This window comes from Marmota marmota, unplaced genomic scaffold (genome assembly GCF_001458135.2).
Source record: "Marmota marmota marmota unplaced genomic scaffold, marMar, whole genome shotgun sequence".
Lineage (NCBI taxonomy): Eukaryota > Metazoa > Chordata > Mammalia > Rodentia > Sciuridae > Marmota > Marmota marmota.
In genome coordinates, this window is record NW_026000130.1 from 3,041,591 (window position 1) to 3,062,068 (window position 20,478).

Below are 20,478 nucleotides of genomic sequence, written 5' to 3' on the forward strand. Positions count from 1 at the left end.
GGGTCCCCACTCTCACTCTCCAGGGTGGTGCTGCCCCCTGAGCCTCTGCTTCCTCATCAGTAGCCCAGGGGCAGCGAGATGGTACAGGCAGGGGTGGTGCAGGGCCACTGTGCCACCCCTGTGCTGGTCTGGTTTCCTGGCTGCGCAGCTCCAGGTTGCATGCAGGTGGAATCTGCTCTGCAGGGGTTGCACCCGGGAGTCCCCTAGAAACCCTGCACTCTCACCTCAGCCCCACCACTACACACAGTGACCCACTGTGCCTTCCTAGAGGGCCTGGGGCATCTGAAGTCCTAACTGGCTCTGGAAGGTTCCTCTGCAGTCACTGCATCATCCACACAATGCAGTGTGAGCTGACCTTCTCCGGGGCCTGGGCCCACGCTGGAGATTCAGTTGCTATAGTAACAGCCGTGCTTTGGTTGGCAGGGAAAGTGCAGCAGGAGGAACAGCAGGTTGAAATTGCTGCAGGACAGTGGTGTCCTGGGGCTTGTTTTTATTCTTAAATCTATATTATCCCAGGCCCATCTTATTAGCATGCAGGGCTTGTGACCCTCCACAAATGAGCAAGTCACCTTGGAGGTGGAGGATGGGAGGAGGGAGGCTGCACAGAGCTGCCAGCAAGCACCTGCTCCTCTAGAGCTGCCTGGCTCACGTGTCCCCTTTCCTCAGACCCCAGAGTCATGGCTCGTGTGCGTCCTGTGTCCACATTCCCCACAACTCTGAGTGACTCCTGCCCCTCCTGCGACATCGAGGAGGACTGGCGCTGCAGCCTCATCCCCCCAGGTGCCCTGGTGCTCAGGGCCTGGCCCACAGTACCAGACCTTGGGATCGTTGTTCTGGAGGCCTGGTGTGTGGGTGTAGTAGACTGGGCAGATCTCTTTCTACTCTGCTCCCAGCCCCACCCCAAGGAAAAAGACCGCCCAAACTGCTGAGAGGGTGTGTGCCGCGCTCGCCTGTGCTGAGCACGCTCTCCCTCTGACTGCAGCTAAGCTCTGCACGGTTCCCCCAGGTCATGGCTCCCTTCTCAGGGTAAGAGCTCTGAGCCTGGCAGAGGTAGAAGCCTCATTGCAAGTGGCGGCTCCAGAGTTCTTGCCAGCTGCTTCTTCCTTGTCTCAACCTCTCTGCCCTTGTCTTGATAGGTTGGAAGGGGGTCATCGAGGCCATCCATGTTGTTATGACAACAGCCTCCATGATGGGGTATCTGGAGGAGGCTTGGTGCTGGCTGGGCCCCAGGAAGTGGACAAGCTTTGTGAAAGAAGAAAAGCTCGACTTTTCTAAAGGAGTGGGGGGGAGTGACTGACTTTGACCAGCCTGATGGTTGGAGAGGGGGTTGTTCATCAGAACTAAGGTCTCCCTTATAATCAGGAGAGACCTTTCAGTACCTTTTGGTCCCCGCCCTGCGGAGAACATACTTGACCTGATTTCCCTGCAGCCTGCTGCTGCCGTCTGGGAGGCCAGAACCCTGCAGAATGGTCCAATACAGCCAGATGGAATAGCGAGTGCACCCCCTTTGAAAGTGTGCCTTGATTATGTCACATGCCACTAAGGTGCCTTTGCGTCCTTTTGCCAGCCTATCTCTTGGTGAATCAATTTCGAGCTCTCTAGGTTTGCAGGGGGTGGGAAGAAGGAGCAGCCAGGAGGCCGGGGTTGGGGTGGCTTCAGAGGGAACCCAGTGGGTTCCCACTAGGGGGCAGCACAGAGCCACGGCTCAGAGCCCAGGGTAATCTCATTGCCCTTCAAATGCAGTGATGAGGTAAATTATTCATCGCTCCATTAGGACAGTGAGCTGTGTGCGTGGGTCGTACGGTCGGGTGAGTTTCACGAACTGCCCTGTGGACAAGCACGCCCCTCCCCCACAACAGGAAACTGGTGCTTCTGGGTGAACTCCGGCCTGGCTGCTGCTTCCCCAGGGCACATTGTGAGCGTCCAGGAATTGCCAGCTCTGTGTCTCCCGGGCTGTCCTGAGGACTGCTCTGTGAATCAGGGGCTGGGGAACTTGTTACACCCAGAGCCGGAAAGCGGCTTTGTGCATCTCTCAGTCCTGCATATCGTGTGAGAGCTGCAGGCCACAAGTGAATGGGGGTGTGGTCGAGCACCACAATACTCATTCATCTGGACATGGGGACCTCATATGTTTCCATGCACAGTGTCATTCAGGTGACTTTTTCCCAACCAAATGAAAACAACCCATCCTTGGCTCTCAGGCTGTGCAGAAGCAGGCAGGGCTGAACTGAGCCCAGAGCCCAGTCTGTGGAGCATGGTTGAGCATGAGAGCTCTCTCTTACCTGTGAAGAGTTGTCCCCGTGGCCTCTGACACAACAGACATCCTACCGAGAACTGTGCACAGTTAAGTGGTCTTATCTTGAGTACAAGTTAGAAGATTCTGGAAGCAGAGCTCCAGGCCTGTAGGGAAAATGGGTTTTGACATGGCTTTCTTTTCTGTTGTCCCTCCCTCTGGGCACCAACTCAAGTTATGAGGGATGGCTGTTGGCAGGTTCCCAGGGTCCAGAAACTTCCGACAGAGCTGTGCCTTCAGCTCCTGGTGGACGCTCATAGGTGCCCACGTAGACTCCCATGCACACAACTGTTCCAGAGCCAGGCTCGTTAGCACACAGTGCTGTTAGGTATCCCAGAAATCTGAACACAGAGCCTGTACTTGTCATTCCTGAGCACAAATCCTTTTGTTGAACTCTGCACCTCAATTTAAACAGAGCACAAAAGTGGAGAGTGCCCAGCACTGGCCGTGCCCATGTGTTCACCTCGCAGGTGTCTGCCGAGCACCTGCCGGGAGCCAGGCTCTCTCTTGGGCATTGGGTGCAAAGATGAGTGTGTGAGATGAACCATGCACATCAAACCTGTGGACTCCACATGGCATTCTAGGTCATTGGAATAGAAAAACTCATCTGACCCCAGTGCACGACCAAACACTTGAACTCCGCAGCACGCTCTCCAGGAGATGCATTTGCATCTCTGCACTTTTTGCGTGCCCCTGGTTTTTTGTTGAAATAGTCCATTGGCGAGTTGTGTGTGCACGTGAAAGATCCCATTTCTTAATTTCTTTCAGTACTGGCGTTGAACCCTGGGGTGCTCCACCACCAAGCTACATCCCCAGCCCTTTTTATTTTTCAATTTTGGGAAGACGTTTCACTGAGTCGCAGAGGCTGGCCGCAGGCCTCCCGCGTTGCTGGGTTGCAGGTGTGCGCCACCAGGTCTGACTGTGTCCCGCTGCTTTGATGATGGGCATGTTCAGTTTCTGGACTGTATGAAACTGTCCTGCCAGAGGCGCTCTAGGGTGCACAGAGGACTGTGTCTGGGCTGTTTCTCCAGCGCACGCACCAGTCAAGTGGTGTTCTCATTCTGCACATGAACAACAAATGGAGCCTAGAAAATTCTGTGGCTTGCCCTGGTCATCTGGCTGGGAGGAGAGGGAGCCAGGATGTCCTTTGCCTGGGAACTGCCCAATGCTCAGGAATAGTGGCCGCCTTGTGGCTGAAGCAGCCCCAGGAGGCCCATTTCAGCAGAGTCTGTCAGGACATGACTGATGTCCGTCCAGCCCTGAATGGGACTTGAAGAACCCTGCACAGCAGTTAGGGTGAGGAGAGCAGCCCATGCTGCAGCACTAGGATTAAAGCATCCAGTACTATTTATGGTTTGATCCCATAATTGTTATATAAAGAATAATTTACAGGGCTCAGTGACACCTATAATCCCAGCAGCTCAGGAGGCTGAGGCAGGAGGATTGCTAGTTCAAAGCCAGCCTCAGCAATAGTGAGGAACTAAGCAACTCAGTGAGACCTTGTCTCTAAATAAAAGACAAAATAGGGCTGGGGATGTGGCTCAGTGGTTGAGGGCCCCTGAGTTCAATCCCTGGTACCCCCTCCCTCCCCAAAAAAAGTATAAATAGAGCAGTGCAGTCCAGTGTGTTCAACAGTTTTTACACACTGCTGCTCCACCAGGAGTTTTGAAAGCACAGGTGCCTGAGCCTCCCCTCCTGTGGGCCTTCCTCCTCTGAATCACCCAGCACAGAAAGCCACACTTGTCAGCCCTTCCGGGAGTGGCACATTCTGAAGGCACCAAAGTACTTAGCTCCCTGTGCCCACTGTGGGACTCCACAAGGCCACGTGAGAATCTCCCGCTAGTGGTCCCAGGCCATCTATGTTAAGGACCCCTGGGAGTCGCCAATGAGAGACACGCGGAGGGAGGTGGGGGGGGGCATCCGCGGCGGTTGAGGACTGGTGAGATCATGAGCAGCTAACTTGTTAAGTTTAGCTGGACACAATACCTTCATTTATTTTTATACGGTGCTGATGTGGGAACCCAGGGCCTCGCACGTGCTGGGCTGCTGGGCAAGCGCCCTACCGCTGAGCCCCACCCCCCATGAGCAGTTGTTCTCTGCTGTTTTTTTCTTTTTAAATTCCTTTTTACTCACTTTTCCTTTCCTATTTTTCTGCAATATGATCCTTTCAAACATCAGAACATAGGGTGCAAGTACTTCCTTAAAAGCCGCTAAAGCGCCGCTCAGTTCATTTTTGCCTAATCAGGCAGCCGCTGGGAGCTCCTGGCAGGATGAATTTTAAACCAAGTCCAGGGCAAACCCACGGCCCTGCCGGCCGCCCGTGGTCCCTGCAGCCCCGACCTCTCCCCGCCCCCTGCAGTACCGCAGCAGCCTGGCGTCCCTGAATGGGCTGGAGGTGCACCTGGAGGAGACGCTGCCTGCCGAGGAGGCAGGCCCCGCCCGCAGCACCTACACCTTCACACACTACGACCGCGTCCAGAGCGTGCTCTCTGGTAAGGGCCGCTGGCGAGACCCGGGGCCCCTCCAGGGTGCGCAGCCCTGGGACCTGCGGTGGCGGGTGAGGTGCCAGGCTCACCTGGCAAACACTCCTTCCCTTGCTTGTCCTTTTTTGGGGGGAGTGGAGGGGGGCTGGTGGTTTCCCATTTTGAGAGGCGTTCACACGTGGGCAGGTGTCTGTGAGGTCTACCCCACAGTTTTGGGATCTCTGTATAGGAGCCGGTGTTACTCCTGGGGCCCCATAGGCCTGCCCCCTGCACCTGGTCCCCACCCCCGTCATGGCCCTGAGCCACTCCAGGTCCCGCACAGGACTTAGGGCCACGGGAGGAGGGGTCTGCACTTCACCATCTCTGTCTTCTTCTGCAAGCGAACCTGCCACAGGCGGCCACCCCCCAGGACCGCCGCTTCCTCCAAGCCATCAGCCTCATGCACTCAGATTTTGCCCGGCTGCCCGCGCTGTACGAAATGACCGCCAGGTGAGCCTCCCTGATGCCCCGGAGCACCTCGCCCCCAGAAGCCCATTCTGATTACTCTCTCCAAGGGCTACCTTTACCTGTTTCATCGCTGCCACCTCCATTCCCAGGCAGTCAACATGATAGGGCTTTCCTGGGTCCCTCCCTGTCATGGTTCTGTGCCTGTTCCTAGGGAGGAGGCTGGCTGTTCGCTGGCCACAAGTGGTATTGAAATAGTGTTGCTCTCTTCCTAATTAAAAAAAAAACAAACAGCTATAGGGGCTGGGTTGAGGCTCAGTGGTAGAGCAATCGCCTAGCATGCATGAGGTACTGGGTTTTATCCTCAGCACCACATAAATGTAAAATAAAGATATTGTGTCCACCTAAAATTTAAAAATAAATATTTTAAAAAACCAGCAATAAAAGCATTCATAGTTGGCCACTTGGCACACACCTGTAATCCCAGCATCTCGGGAGACTGAGGCAGGAGGATCTTGAGTTCAAAGCCAGCCTCAGCAACTTAAGGAGGCTTTAAGCAACTAAGTGAGACCCTCTCTCTAAATAAAAATATAAAAGGCTGGGATGTGGCTGAGTGGTCAGTGCCCCTGGGTTCAGTCCCTGGTACCAAAAATAATAATAATAAGCACGTCAACTTCTTAGAGACCTGTGATGTGTGCTTTCTCCCTCAGCCGTCACACACCCAAGAAATAACTGCATTTCTGAGTTTGGTGTGCTACTGCAGTTTTTATTTTTATTTTAAATGCATTAGTATCCTTCTAGGAAATAGTGTCCTCCTAGTGCACTGTTTCCTGGTTGCTGTTTCTCATGGTCGCACCTCTTGAGCACATCCCTGCCGGTAGAAACAGTCTGCCAATTATTGTAATTTGCAGTGTGAGGCAACCTAATTGTTTTTTCTTTCTACACGCTTCTGTTAGGAAACTGTAAGCAGGAAACAAGGCAGGTGAGAGGGTCACAGTGGGAGTGTCCTGTAATGATTTGGGTCATTTTTGTATTGTCTTTTCTGTGTGTGGTATTGTGGCTTGGACCCAGTGGGGCTCTACCACTGAGCTACACGCTAGCCCCCTTTATTTTTTATTTTTTTAAATTGGAGGCAAGGCTTTGCTAAATTGCTGAGGTCTCACTAAATTACTGAGGCTGGCCTTGAACTTGTAATCCTCCTGCCTTAGCCTCCCAGGCCGCTGGGATAACCAGCGTGTGCCACCATGCTGGCTTTTTCCCCATTTTGCAGATGAGGAAGTTAAAGCACATATAAGATCAGCCACTTACCGCAGGGTCACCTTCTTGTTCTGTGGCAGGGCTGGGATTTGAACTTATGATTCTGAAGTGCACATTGTTCCCCTCAGGTTTCAGCTGGGGGCAGTGTGGGCAGGTGGGGCCATGGGCCCTGGGCCCACCGAGGCACAGGTTTCTTGGCAGGGATGACGTAACCATCTCCTACCTCGGTTGAGCACCAGGTATTTCCCTGCCTGGTGCCGCTGGGCTTGCGTTTCTGTCCTCCCACCCTAGTGCGTCTTCCTGCTGTAGCTCAGGGCTGCCCCACGGGCCACCTGGATGTGATCTGCATCTGCAGTCAGTGGCTGGGACCTGCTTGTGCTGGGGCGTGTGACGTTCCGTGGGAGGTGGCAGTGAGTGAAATGTCAGCATCTGCTCCACCAGCTGCTGGGGGCTGCAACATGCCACCTGCCTTGGAGCCAAGAGGGCCTTGACGCTGTAACGTCACACGCTGGGAGGTGGTCTTCCTGCTGGTGGGGGCAGCAGCCGCCTGTCTTGAACACTTGCTGTGTGCTGAGAAATTCACGTCTGTATTTCTACAATGTGACCTTTAAAACACCCTCGGTGTGGGGAGGCCATGTCCTTGGTGCACAGGAGAGCGAGGACTCAGAAAGGTGGTCTTAGCACAGGGCACACAGCCAGGGAGCAGCGGGGCTGGGATCGGCGCCAGGTGTGTGTGATCAGGCCCCCGTTGTACCTGCAAGGCCCCGGCGCCTCCCACAGCTGTGAGGCGCCCGCACTGCTGTTCCACAGAGGCCAAGACTCCCTCGCTCCCTCAGGCCCCTGGGGTCACCGTGGGAGGAGCCAGAGGAGGGAGCCCATGAGCCCTGAGCCTCCCCTTCATGATGGATCTGGGGAGACAGGCCAGTGGGGAACTAGGTGGAGATGGAAGGAAGCAGGAGCCAGGGGGGTCACCAGTGGGGCCTCCTCAGTGCTGTGCCCCTGTCCCTCCTCTTCTGTGTCCCCAGGTTTCCTGCTGCCACTGTCGCATCCCCCTATCCTGTAACCATGCTCCCCCAGCCCATCTGGCCGTCCCTAGGTCCTCCCACCTTCCTCCTATGCTGCCATTGCATCACTGGAAAGGAGGGCAGCTGGGCCCCTGCGCCAGGTGTCCAGGGGGACAGTCCTGCCACTCCCGAGGCTGACTTGAGGAGTGAGCAGAGGCTCTGGGAATGGCCGAGGGCCGCAGGGAGGCCGCCCTTCTGCTTGAGTCTGTAGCTGCTCCTGCTGGCCCTGGGTGCAGCCCTTCCCGGCTGCCTTGGACTGTCCCAGCTCCCTAGGAGTTGAGAGAAGGGAGGATGGCCATTGGCACTGAGGCTTGTAACTCAAGTGAACAGAGTTCCAAGCCACATCAGATGACACCCCAGCCACTGGGTGGGCCCTGTGTGGGCTGCGAGGCCCACGACACCACGGGGCTGCTTCCCTTCCTTCCCCAGGAACGCCTCCACGGCCGTGTTCGCCTGCTGCACCCCCGCCCAGGAGACCTACTTCCAGCCTCTGGCAGCCGCGGCCCGGAGCTCCGGCTTCCCCAGCCCCGAGGACAGCGCCTTCAGCCTCCCCGGCCGAGCCAGGCAGAAGCTGCTGAAGCACGGGGTGAACTTGCTCTGAACTGTGTCTGCAGCCACAAGGTCATGAGGAGCAGTGACCTTGAACAGTACCAGCAAGGAGAGCTCTGCCCTCAGTGGGGCTTGTGCCGTCTGCTCCTCGTGGAGTGCCCCGTTCCAGGGAAGGGGTCCTGAGTGTCACTCCCTTCCCAGCCTGGGCTGTGGGTAAATGGGGGTCCTCTGGGTCTGCAGATGTGGTGCAGTTTGGTAAGCGCCCTCTTTGGCCATGCGGGGCCAGGATGGCTGCTAGGTCCTTGTACCAAAGAAGCTCAGGGTTGGTTGTTTCCCTGTCACCCTGGGTGGAGGCTTCTGATGTCCCTGCCACTGTTCATCCCATCCTGAAGGGTGCTGCAGTCTGAGTTGGCATTGTATTCTAGAACCTAATTGTCCCCAGTCCAGGGTGTTTGTTCAACCCCATCACAAGGTGGGCAGGGTGAGGTGTCCCGATGAGGAGTGGGGGGTCTGTTACCAGTTGTCCCTCCTCATTTCTCAGGTCTCGCCCTCCTCCAGGGAGGGGCTACAGGGGGGAGGGCTCCCTGGAGGGGGCTGCGCAAAGCCCTGCGCTGGTCCTCAGTCTGATGGTGCCAGAGGAGCCCCGACTGCAGGTGGCTTCAGAACATACACGTTGGAGGAGGGAAGGGCAGGGACAGCAGGACCAACCTTGCTGCCTTGGTCAGGAGCAGCTCTGTGGCTGCTTCCTTCCGTTGGTGTCCCCAACGGGAGTTCCCATGACCCTCGGGGCAAAGCAAGACCGAGTTCCCAGCAGCTGTGAGGGGGAGAGTGGACCTTCCCCTGGCAGAGCCCCTGCAAGGTGGTCAGGCGCTGGGGTCCAGGACACGGGTCAGAGCTCTCTGTCCAGGTTTGCTGGAAACACCGAGATGCCCTTAGGACTCCTGGTGGAGCAAGTCATGTTGGGAGTAGTGGCGTCGATGACCTGTTGTCTTTTCTTGAAACAAGTTTCCAAGGGCTAAAAATAAAACACATGTCAAAGAGTTGTCAGTGGCTGAAGAGTGACATTTCTAGTGGCAGTTCAGGTGAGCTCCACCATGTTCATGTGAGGTGTATGCACACGGCACCCCCCGGTGTCGGCGTGACTCCCAGAGCCCCCATCATGCTCCAGTCCTAGGACACCGAGTCCCTTACAACCCATGCGCGTCCTCCTGCGTGCTCTGGTCACCTCTGGGGTTCTCGCAAACCTGCCAGAGTGCTGAGGACACCGTCACCCTGCATAGTGAGGGACTGACGATGAGGAGGGCCTGCCCTTGCTCAGTGTGGACAGAACTGTTTCCCCAGGTGACTTTGATGTGTGGTTGAATCCACAGGTGGCCGCGCCGTGAGCACAGGGGCAGCCGTGGTCTCTGCTGTGCCCGTGCTTTTCCTTCCCTGCGATCCTTGTGGCCAGGAAAGGAGCCACGTGCAGGGACCAGCCCTCTGCCTGGGAGGAGCTGCGGCCTCTGTGCCTGTGAGTGCCAGCTCCTTAGGCCCACATCACCTCCTCTCCCTAGGGTCCCTCCTGCCACTGCAGGTGATGGAGGAGGCTCCTGCCTCAAACTAGGATAAACTCGCAGGGTCCTCTGCTGGGGTTTCACTCCTGTTTCCATGCCAGCCCCTCGGGCACGCCCCACAGCAAACTTGGCTGCAGTTCCTGCCTTTCCTGGCAGGGGCGCTCAGGAGCAGCCTTGCTCTTCCTTTTGCTAATGGAGCCTCTGGAACTTGGTGAAATCACAACCTGTTACCGTGTTAGTGGCGCAAGTCAGAGTCCAGAGCCATCTCATGGCCTCCAAGCAAGCCGTGCTTCCTAAGAATGTCCTTGGCAACCCCTTGCCCGGGGCTGAATGTCAGTCACCCAGCCACCCAGCCAGCCCAGGGTCCCAGTCTTAACTTCACAAACCTCCCTTCTCATCCAATTCCACAGGCTGCTTTGGATACAAAATGCATCTGTTTCTTAGAAAGCAGGACAGCAGGCAGCCAGGGCTTCCCGTGAAGGCCCACCCCAAAGCTGAGTCCTGACCACAAAGGGTACGCTGAAGTGCGAGGACCGCAGAGGCCCCCCTGGGCCGTCCTGAGGCAGGCCTGTGCCTGAGTGGGCCAGCTGCCCCGTGAGCCTGCCGCAAGCACATCCTCCAGCCCCGTGCAGCCCCCAGAATGCCAACCCAGTCACTGTCCCGACCCACAGAAATGGAGGGGTAATACAGGCCCTTGAAGCCCCTGTTGTAACGTGGCACAGCAGGACAAGGACACTCATGCACACCTGTCTCCACACACCTGTCCAGGTTCCAGTTGTAGGGCAGGGACCGCCCCCCGCCCCCTAGCCACGCTGCTCATCACCCTGGGCTCAGAGCTTCAGTTGGGATCCCAGCTACCTGCGGTTCCTCCTCGCAGACCCGGGCTGGACAGCCACAAATTGTGAGCTCGCCCGTCTTCCACAGGTCCCTGACAGAGCTGGTACGGATGGCCAGCTGGTCCCCCTTGCCTCCCTCTGGGACCTGCCTGGTGGCTTTCCACTCACCACCCTCCTCAGAGTGGGCTTCCTCCCAGGGTGGCTCCCAGAGGCCCAGCTGTCTCCTGCTGCCAGTTAACTGGGCCCGCCATGCCCAGCTTCTTGGGGACAGGTGCCTGTGGCCTGCCGGGAGCCCTGGGCCAGGCTGGCGTGGCAAAGGGATGCTGGGGGAGAATCCTTCCCTGGTCCTAGGGTGCCGCTTCTGGAAGGGTGGGAGCAGGAAGGAAGGGCACCCCCTCACACCAGTGCTGATTTAGTAGCCTGGGAGTGGCCCCCAGGTGTCAAGCCCACAGTATGAGACGGGCCCACGGTGCCTCCTGTGTGGTAACCCTTTGTCTCCCCTTTGCCAACAGAGCCTCAGGCAGGCGGCCTGTGGGTATGGAGAGGCCCCTGCAGCCCACCCTCCTGGGGTTGAGGTCCCAGCACAGGCAGCCACGGAGCCTCTGCCCTGTGCCCAGAGCCCCAGAGGTCAGGGAGCTGCAGCGTTATCGCCAAGGCTAGGTAACAGTGGCTTAGAAGTGGCAGGAAAAAGAATGCCCAACCCCGAGCTTCCTGTCCAATGTATCAGGCATCTGGGGCTCTGAGCGACAGCCACAGGCCCACGCCCTCAAAATGAGTGAGACGCCCCTGAGCAGAGGCCCCGGGGGCCACACAGCATGTTCCTGCAGCAGGAGCACCGCCCGCCCGTCCGCCCGCCCTCCCGTGGTAGCGGGGCAGGTGGCCTGTGTGGGACGGTCCACGCTGGCTTCGCTGGCCTCACAATCTAGAATGCTGCTGTATAGCCTGCAGAAGCCATGGGAGGGGAGGGAACAGGAGGCTCTGTTGGGGTCAGTCCCTGCAGGGTTCCTGCCCTTGTGCACTGTGGGACTCAAGTTCCTGGGAGAGATTAATAGTGGCCTCGGATTCCCACTGGGAAAGGCCCTTTGTTCCCTAGGGAAACACTGGCACCTAGTCAAGCTGCCTCTTCCCCCAGAGGAAGCATCTAGGCATCCAGTGCTCCTGCCACCACCACAGTGACAGTGACAGTGTGGTAGCTAAAGGAGACTGGGATTTTTTGTTTGTTTGTTTGTTTGTACCAGGATTGAACCCAGGAGTGCTTGACCCCTGAGCCACATCCCTGGGCCCTTTTTACTTTTTATTTAGAGACAGGGTTTCAGCAAGTTCCTTAGGGCCTCGCTAAGTTGTGAGGCTGGCCTCAAAATTTATCCTTCTGCCTCAACCTCCCAAGCTGCTGGGATTACAGGTGTGCACCGTGGTGCCCAGCGAGACTGGGATCCTTGTTGAAGTCACCCTCGATGGTGTTTCTCTTGGTGGAGGTTGACAGGAAGCCCACAGCCACTGGAGGCTGGGAAAGGTAAGGAATGGACCCTGGAGCCCGCAGAGGGTGGATATGTGACTATGAACACGTGGAATGAGGTCCAGTGAGACCGATCTTGGATGTCCAGCCTCCAGAACCGTGACAGTGAATCTCGTTTGCTTTAAGATACTGAGATCATTTGTTACAGCAGCCAAGGAAACTAATACACCCGCCTGCAAATGCAATACTGGTGCTGGTGATTCCAGGCACCCTGTCCTTCCAGAGGGCAGTGTGGGGAGTGGGAGAGGTGGCCCCCACGAAGGGCCCTGCAGGCCTGCAAGGTCTGGGCCAGGAGGAGACTTTAAGCAGGGGTGGCTTGGTGTGGTTTCAGCAGAAGGCACGCTGGCTCCTGAGAGAGAAGCAGGGCGAGAGGCAGCCCTTCCCCCCTGTCCCGCCGTCCTGGTGGCTGGGAGGAGCACTCCCAGGCAAAGGCCTGGGTCCTGGCCAGAGCCCTGTGGGCAGGTGGCAGGTACAGATTGGAGGCGCTTCCTTTACCCGAGGTCTGCAGAGCTGCTGCCAGGGGCTGTCCCTCCTGGAGCACGCAGGCTTTGGTGTCCCAGAGCTGGGTCCAAATCACAGCTCCGCACCTTACTGCCGTGGAAATCAGGGTCGGTCACTTTATTTCTCTGACCCTTGGTGTCCTCTTTGATAAAACAAGGGGCTTGGTTTCTTGTGGACCCTCAGCAGAGGAGTGTCAGGAGTGTCCTGAGAAGGCAGACCACCGCCCCCACCCAGTGTCAGGCAGACGTCCAGAACCTGGTGTGCAGCCCTCTCTCAGTCTCCACGGGTAACTGGTTCCAAGACCCCAGTGGATACCAAAACCCAGGGACATGCAAGTCACTTCTGGCACAGGGGTCACACAGCCCCCTGTGTGCTTCAAGCCATCTCTAACTTACAACAACTAACGCGGTGTCAATGGTGGGTGAACGGTCGTGGCCTGTGTTGTTTAAACAATGACAAGAAGTCAGTACAATTTTTTTCCAGAATAGTTTTGACCCAGGTCGGTTGAATCTGACGAGGAACCTGGGGACAGAGGCTTGGATCACTGGCTTCTCATTCCAGCTTCTGCCGGCCACAGGGCCCTGTTCACAGTGACTGCTCACGCTGAGCCTGGCTTCCTTGTGTGTTAAGGGTGTGTGACTGTCCCTGTCCGGGCCACAAGGATCTAATGGCACGATGCAGAAGGACCCTCATGGGGCGTGCTCTCTGTGCTTGGAGAAAGCACTCTATGAACCTGGGGTGGTTCAAATACGGGGCGTGGGGAGCAGGAGGCAGGGCGGGGAGGCAGGGAAGAGGACCGACAGGACACCTGGGAAGGAGGCAGAAGTCCCCAATCCTCCTCTCCTGCCACCTAATGCCATAGTCTGCTTGGGGGTTGTCATGCCTTCTGTCAGCACCTCTGCAACGTGTGGCCTTATTCTGTCCTGTTCCTGCATTTACATCTGTCAGCAAGTCAGCGAGGAGGCCAATGTTAGGGAAGGCTGCAGAGCGGGCGAGATGGTCCTGAGGACAGCACTTTGGACTTGGCTTGGGCTCTTCCTCTTTGTGTCTAACACACACGTGCAGCCCCTCCCGTCCTCCCAGAACCTGCCTGATCGTTGTTCTGTTCGAATCTCACGCTGCGCCTCTGAGAGCAGGCGCCAGGCCCCACAGACGAGGCGTGCAGTGGAGGAGGACGTCTTGGTGGCTACGGATAGGAACCATAACTCAAGCTTGGCTTAAGAATAAAAAGGGAGCCAGGTGTGGTGGCGCACGCCTGCCATCCCAGCGGCTCAGGAGGCTGAGGCAGGAGGATCAAGAGTTCAAACCAGCCTCAGCAATGGTGAGGCCCTCAGCAACTCAGTGAGACCCTGTCTCTAAATACAAAATAGGGCTGGGGGTGGGGCTCAGCGGTCGAGTGCCCCTGAGTTCAATTCCTGGTATCCTCCCCCTCAAAAAAAACACAGCTGTCGCTTTAGAAGCTGGGTTCAGGTGCCCAGGGCCACACGGGGACAGAGCCGATGCCGCTCTCCAGCCAGCTTGTTTCCAAGACCTTCCCATCCTGGCCCCTCAGAGCAGAGCCCCTCAGCCCCAGCTGCACGTTAGAACACGACAGGAAACGAGTCACAGGGCAGCCTGCTGCGGGGGCCACCCTGAAGAGGCCCCTAGTTTCAATCCCTGGTATCCCCCCCAGGGAAGGTGCCCTGGCACGCGGGGCGGTGGGGGGCACCAGTGTGTCTCAAAGCTCCCGGTGGCTTCCTGTGCAGCAGTGTCCAGAGCCAGGCCACAGGGCCACCCTGCCTCTCCCCTGCTCCATGTTGTAGGCACTTGATGCCATTAGTCTGCTCAGCGGCACCAAACACGGAGGATGTAGGTGACTCTGGGGAATGACAAACAGGCACCTCTGGGAGAAGAGTTCAGGGCCCACTGGGTCGGGGGGCCTGAGTGACCTTGCGTGGACAAGGGGCTGGTCCTGCCCGACCGCAGGGTCTGAAGGGCGTTCCCAGGCTGCTGCTGTCCTGGGAGGTGGGGTCCCCTCTGCAGGGGCAGCCAGGCCCCCTCCCCACCCCGGTGTCCCCACAAAACACGGAGGTCACCTTAGCAGCTGCAACTGGCTGCACACACATGGGAGGTGAGAACACCAGCGCCCCAGGTGGCGGGCACACCTCCCTTCTGCTTGCTGTGGCACCCAGGGACTCTTGTGGCTGGAGCTGGGCTTGAGTGCAGAACAACTGGTGGTCGGGCAGCTCCCGGGGCTCCTGGCCACCAGTCCCTGCTGCCCGCTTTAGGACACACGGGCTATTTCTCTACCAGGTGTCCTTGGTACTGCAGGGAGGAACCAGTGCTGGCCCTTTAAGGGCAGGTGCTGTCTCTCCAGGGGGCAGACTGGGTTAAGTGACTTGCCAGGTGACAGGGAGTGCCTCCTGCCACCCAGCCCTGATGCCCAGCTGGGCTGAAGCCAGCGTCCCTGTGCCCTGCCCAGGTGACAGCTGTTGCTCTTGGCGTTCTGGAGATGGGCTTCCCCACCCCTGATCTTGGAAGGACCGTTGCTTCGGCCACTCTGTCCGCCCGCTGGGGCAGTCCCCCCACCTCTGTGACATGATTCAATAACCAGGGGCACAAATTCCCGGGGCACCCATCCCTTGGGCTCACGCCAGCCTCCTCTTCCTCCCCACAGACGACATCACCACGTCACTCTGGTTTTCAGCAAGATCCTTTATTTATCTCTGTCCCCAACCATGACAGGGGGCCGGGCAGCCAGGTGTCCGTGTGGCTGTTGGTTTGTAAACTGGAGCAGGAAGGTCGGCTCGTGTGGGGTCATGCACCTCGGCGATTCTCTGACGAGACACGTGACCGGCACGGGGACTCCAGGTGACAACCCTGCCTCCTGTGTTCCCCTCGCCCGCCACAGACGTGTCCTCTTCACACACAGCCAGTGACACCTGGCGCTTCAGATCCCGGCTTCTCGCACACGTCCCTTCCTGGGGACCTCGGTTCATATTAGGACACCAACAGGCCCCGCGCCAGAGCCGTGTGCCCCATCCTGCTGCTGTGCTGCGTGGACCTCCAGTGCCCCCGGGACACTGTCCCCACAAGGTCCCTCTCGTGTGGCTCCCCTCGGCTCTCAGCTAAGGGAAGCTGTTTCACTGGGGCCTCTCCTACGGGCGGACATGTCTTCACAGGAGGCCACCCAGCTGGTGCAGTGGCCCTAGGTATTGGGGTCTGCAGGCCTCCCTGCGCCCTCACCCACGCTGGCCCCGGTCACCTTTGTTGGGCGCGCAGCCTCGCGGGACGGCAAGGCACACAGTGGCCCCCCGCGGCCGCTGGAACCTTCGCGAACAAACAGGGAGAAAATCACGGGAACAGACTCCAGGTCAAAAGGGACGCTTTGGTCAGAGCTGGCACTGCCATCCTCGGGGACAGCCCTGCTGGGAGTCGGGTGGCGAGCCTCCCCCCCAGGCAGCCTGGCCCTGCCCTGGACCACCCCGGACTCCAGACGCTGAGGGGCTGTGCCCGGCCTGGCCTGGCAGTGGGCGTCTGTGGGCAGTGAGGTGAGTGGCCGCTGCTGGCCCGGGAGCCCGGCCCTGCTCTGGAGGAAGCCACCAGTGGAGGGCCGGTCCCTGCAGGGAACTGACGGCTTTGGGCAAGAGGACAGTGGCCACAGTTCCCCGACCCTGGACGCCACCCCTGGGGAGGTCTGCAGGCCCGCTCCCTGCCACCAGAGCCAGCCAGGAGCGGAGACCTCAGACTGTCTCCTGCCCTGGGCGGCCGAAGGATCCTCCGTGTGCCAGCAAAGGGGCCGAGTGGCTGGCTGGCAGGCGTCTGCTTTGCCTAGAGGTGACCACGAGCAGCTTCGTGTCCGACAGCTGGACGGTGGCCGTTTGGTTACTCTGTTTGAAAACATGAAGAAACCAAGGGGCGACGCGACAGACGGACTCAAAGAGGCACCGCGTCCCTGGTCACGGGCCCGGGGGACGCGCTAGCTGGCCAGAAAGGAATCTCAGAAGCGACAATTGGAAGGAAGGAGGAGAAAAGAAACCTAAGGAAACACAAGCTGCAGGGCTCCATTTACAGTGACCACGCGGCAGAGGGACCGCGCCCTCTAAGATCCCAGGGCGCTTCCCGGGAGGCAGGTGCTGAGCGTGGCCTGTGGCCGGGCGGGCGCACTGTCCCGGGTCCGCCCAGGTGTGCCCCGGCCCCCCTGGCCGCTCCAGCGGGGAAGTGTCCTCATCGCCCAGGAGCAAAGATGAAGTCAAGGGCCTGCCGCTCGGCCGCCGCCACGTTCGGATGCCACAAGTCCACCATGAAGACCACCCGGGGGCCATCCTCTGCCGACCCTGTGGGGAGGGGGACAGAGGAGAGGTTGGTGGCCCGTGGCCAGGACCCAGGTGTGGCAGGACCTGACCCTGCATGCTCTGGGCTGGGGACCTGTGCTGTCCCTGGCCTGGCTCACAACACCTCCCTCCTCTGATCCCCAGGCTCACGAGGCTCTGAGCAGGTGGACTGCAGGGCAGCTGGCCAGGCGGGGACAGGCGCTGTTCTTAAGCAGTGGAACCACTGGCTACAACACTGTCCCCTCTGTCCAAAGCCACACCGAGAGCAAGCCCAGACCTGAGCTCGGACTTAGGTAATAACGCGTCCAGATCTGCTGGGGACGCTGTGGCTGCGGGCAGCTGGGGGCCGGGATGCGAAGGAGCATGTTTGGTACTTTCTGCTCAGTTTTCTTCTGGAAACCGAAAACTTTTTTTTTTTTTTAATATTTATTTTTTAGTTGTAGTTGAACACAATACCTTTATTTTATTTATTTATTTTTATATGGTGCTGAGGATCAAACCCAGGGCCTCGCACTTGCTAGGCCAGTGCTCTATCACTGAACCCCAGCCCCAGCCCCCTAAAATTTCTTTAAGAACTAAAATCTGCCAGGGCGCTCTGGTGCCTGCCTGTCACAGTGGTTCAGGAGGCTGAGGCAGGAGGATCGCGAGTTCAAAGCCAGCCTCAGCAAAAGGGAGGCCCTAAGCAACTCAGTGAGACCCTGTCTCTAAATAAAACACAGAACAGGGCTGGGGCTGGGGCTCCGTGGTCGAGGGCCCTGAGTTCAATCCCTGGTACCATTTTCTGGTCACGGAGCCCGAGGGACGCACTAGGTGGCCAGAAAGGAATCTCAGAGGCAAATGACTGAAAGGAAGAAAGAAAAAAGAAATCTAAGGAAATACAAGCTGAAGGTCTTCCACTTACAGTGACCACAGGGAGAGGGACCTGCCGCCTTCTGAGATCCAGGGGCGCTTCCCATGCACGCGGCAAAAACATAAAATCTGTTAAAAACAAAACGACGACGTGGGGGGACCCACCTTCGTGGAACGCGGTGTGCAGGAAGGAGTCGTCGAAGAGCAGGCAGCGGCCCTCGGCCCAGCACTGGGGCTCGCCCCCCACCACCAGCTCACAGCCGCTTGGAGTCTTGAGCCCTTGTGGGGAAAATAGAGAGTGAAAGCCAGCCAGACCACCGTCCACAGCTGTCACCACAGTCCTGTCCCCTGGGCTTTCTAGTTGCAACGAACCGCCTACGGCCTACGAGGGGCTCGCCTCTTTGAATTCCACCTTCTAACCCATTCTGAGGCCCAGGGTGGAGGCTCTGTGTGGTTCCTGGCCTCCTCCTGCAACCCGGAGGCCACCCTAAGAAAGTGGTGGGCCTCAGGAGGGCACGGGTGGGCACCCTCACAAGGAGCCAGGTGCTGGAGACATCGGTGAGGCCGAGCCAGGGCCATCCCTTGGGGACACCGCTGGCCTTCACGTCCCCATTCCCAGCCTCAGCAGAGACACTTGGCTGCTGCCACCATCTCGGCAGCCACAGAGAAAGGCACTGTCTCAGCTGCCTGATGGCTTCCTCAGGGCGTGGGTCAGCCTGGAAGGGCTTGGGAGGAAGGGCTTGGGAGGAAGCCCTGAGCGGGGGCGGGTCAGTGGTGGCTCCATCTGTCTTCAGTGATGCACTGGGCTAAGGGTGACCCTGAGCAAGTCAGCATGCCCTCTGGATCCAGGGTCCTTATGACAAAAACACTCTCTCTTTCTCTCTGGCAACTGGAATATTTTTATGTACTCTTTAAGCCAAAGTGGATGGCTCTTAGAGGAGACCACATGGAGGTGTAGGAAGGACAGACGACGTGGGACAGATGATGAGCTGAGACCTGTGTGTGCTGTGTGACTCTGGGCCAGCCACTCAACCTCTCTGAGCCTCACCATCCTCATCTGTGAAAAGGGGACATTAGTATATGTACCTTCCAAGGCTGCTATGCAACCTTGTCACCAGTAACTGAAGGTCACTGCGCAGGTCTGTGCCACATAAACACTGCGCAGAGACCACCGTATCGCTCTGGGAGTAACGGAGCGGTGACTGGATCTGCTGAAAAGTCACTATTTGGCCCTTGCTGGGGCCGATCTGTTTTGAACCCAAGAAGAGTAGCTACTGGACACTTTGATAAGACGACAGTCACAGGTCACAAGCAGCTACACGGAGGTCTCTGCTCACGGCTGTGGTCTCCATGTTCAAACTGCCAACACTCCGTCTCCGGACGGTGCTCAGCGGCTCAGCTGGGGTCACTCTGCTGCTTGCGAAGGCTTTGGGACGAGGGAACTCTGTGCAGGGCCAGTCCACCCAGGGGTTCGGAAGGAGGCTCCCCTTTCCCTGGGCCCCTCCAGGACTCACTGCTGCTGCGTCGGGGCAGCGGGGTGCGGCTGGCTGGCTGGCTGACCGCGGCCTTCCCTGTCCTCACTCCCTGCCTTCTGCTCCAGCCTGGCGCAGCCCGGCCTCCTGCCCTCCGCCCATCAACCAGCCTGGGGGGCACAAACGAGGAAGACTCTCCCCAGAGCATTTGGGAGGCCCTTGGGGGACAGACGGGCCCCGCATGGCCTTGGACAGTCCCGCCCGTCCCAGGATCCTCGGTGGCCTAGAGTTTGCTCCTTTGTCCCACCAACCCTGACGGAAGCAGGAAGACACCGGGGGACTGTCCCCACAGCAGCCCCTGCTTCAGGGGGCTGGTGGCCAGCAACTGGGAGGGGGCAGGAAACACAGGCTGGGACTCTGGCCCCTTCCGCTGGATGGCTGGGCACCGTCCACACCCACAGTGACAGCGAAGGCCTCCCTGTGCCCAGGGTGGCTGTGCACACTCTGGTCTTCTCATGTGACTTTTGGACATCTGCCTGGTGAGTCAGGGTCTAGAGCTGCTCCCTGAGTGGGCATCTCAGTACTGTGGACAGTACAGGGGCCTGTCACAGCCTGCCCCACAAGGGGTGACGGCGGGCCCGGAGTGGTCAGCATGGAGCGACAGCCCAGAGGGAGCTCATGGCAGGGCCCAGCACTCCACAGAACACCGTGGGACGGCTGGAGGCTCCCTGGTGTGGAGGGACAGGGACGAGGAGGTGGAGGAGGGAGCAGAGGCCCAGGACTGCATGCTTCCTTCCCTTCAGCTGGGACAGTGGGCACAGGTATGGCCGCAGGAGGGGACCCGCAGGAGGGGACCCGCAGGAGGGGACCCGCTCGGCCAACACACAAGGTCACGGGGTGCACTTCAACGTGGGCCTGGTTGCGTGAGGAGCACGCGGAGGAACCTGGACATGGAGGTGGCCTTGGCCCTGGGGACCCAGCCACACCTTGTGCGGGGACAGGAGGACCCCCTTTTGTTGCAAGTACTAGCTGGGCCCAGGAGGGCCATGCCCAGGGCCTGAGGTCCTGTTCTACACTGATGTCCACTGTGCGGGGCGGGGAGGCGCTGGTACACGGGGGTGGGGCGGTGGTGATGGGGACTTCTTTGCTACCCGTCCCTGGTGGCGGCATCAGCCTGGCACTTCACCACATCTGCCCGCAGCGCCTCTGCCTGCCCTTCCCCCCGCGGCCCTGGGTCCCATCCCCAGCACCCCTCAACAGCCCGATGCCCAGCTGGCCTGAGGCCTCTGGCTGCCTGGCCCACCGCTCACCTGGCCATGGCGACCCGAGCCCCAGGGAGGGTTGCCCC

General features: G+C 58.7%; 2 protein-coding genes across 5 annotated transcripts in view; one reads left to right on the forward strand and one right to left on the reverse strand.

Moving 5' to 3' along the window:
* Nucleotides 1–9,133, forward strand: part of Hps4 (HPS4 biogenesis of lysosomal organelles complex 3 subunit 2) — a 29,128-nt gene extending 19,995 nt beyond the window's left edge. For 2 of the 4 annotated variants that reach the window (XM_048784963.1, XM_048784964.1), the window contains 3 exons: nucleotides 4,653–4,785; nucleotides 5,157–5,265; nucleotides 7,971–9,133. In XM_048784963.1, coding sequence (XP_048640920.1) covers nucleotides 4,653–4,785; nucleotides 5,157–5,265; nucleotides 7,971–8,142 — 414 coding nt within the window. In that variant the 3' untranslated portion in view covers nucleotides 8,143–9,133. Of the gene's footprint in view, nucleotides 1–1,136; nucleotides 2,890–4,652; nucleotides 4,786–5,156; nucleotides 5,266–6,176; nucleotides 6,203–7,970 lie in introns of those variants that run through there. The other 2 variants (XM_048784965.1, XM_048784966.1) reach the window with 2 other exon arrangements.
* Nucleotides 9,134–15,151: 6,018 nt separating this feature from the next.
* Nucleotides 15,152–20,478, reverse strand: part of Asphd2 (aspartate beta-hydroxylase domain containing 2) — an 11,703-nt gene continuing 6,376 nt past the window's right edge. The window contains exons 2-3 of the mRNA XM_015500183.2: nucleotides 17,824–17,937; nucleotides 15,152–16,812 (exon numbers count right to left, since the gene is read on the reverse strand). Coding sequence (XP_015355669.1) covers nucleotides 16,703–16,812; nucleotides 17,824–17,937 — 224 coding nt within the window. The 3' untranslated portion in view covers nucleotides 15,152–16,702. The remainder of the gene's footprint in view (nucleotides 16,813–17,823; nucleotides 17,938–20,478) is intronic.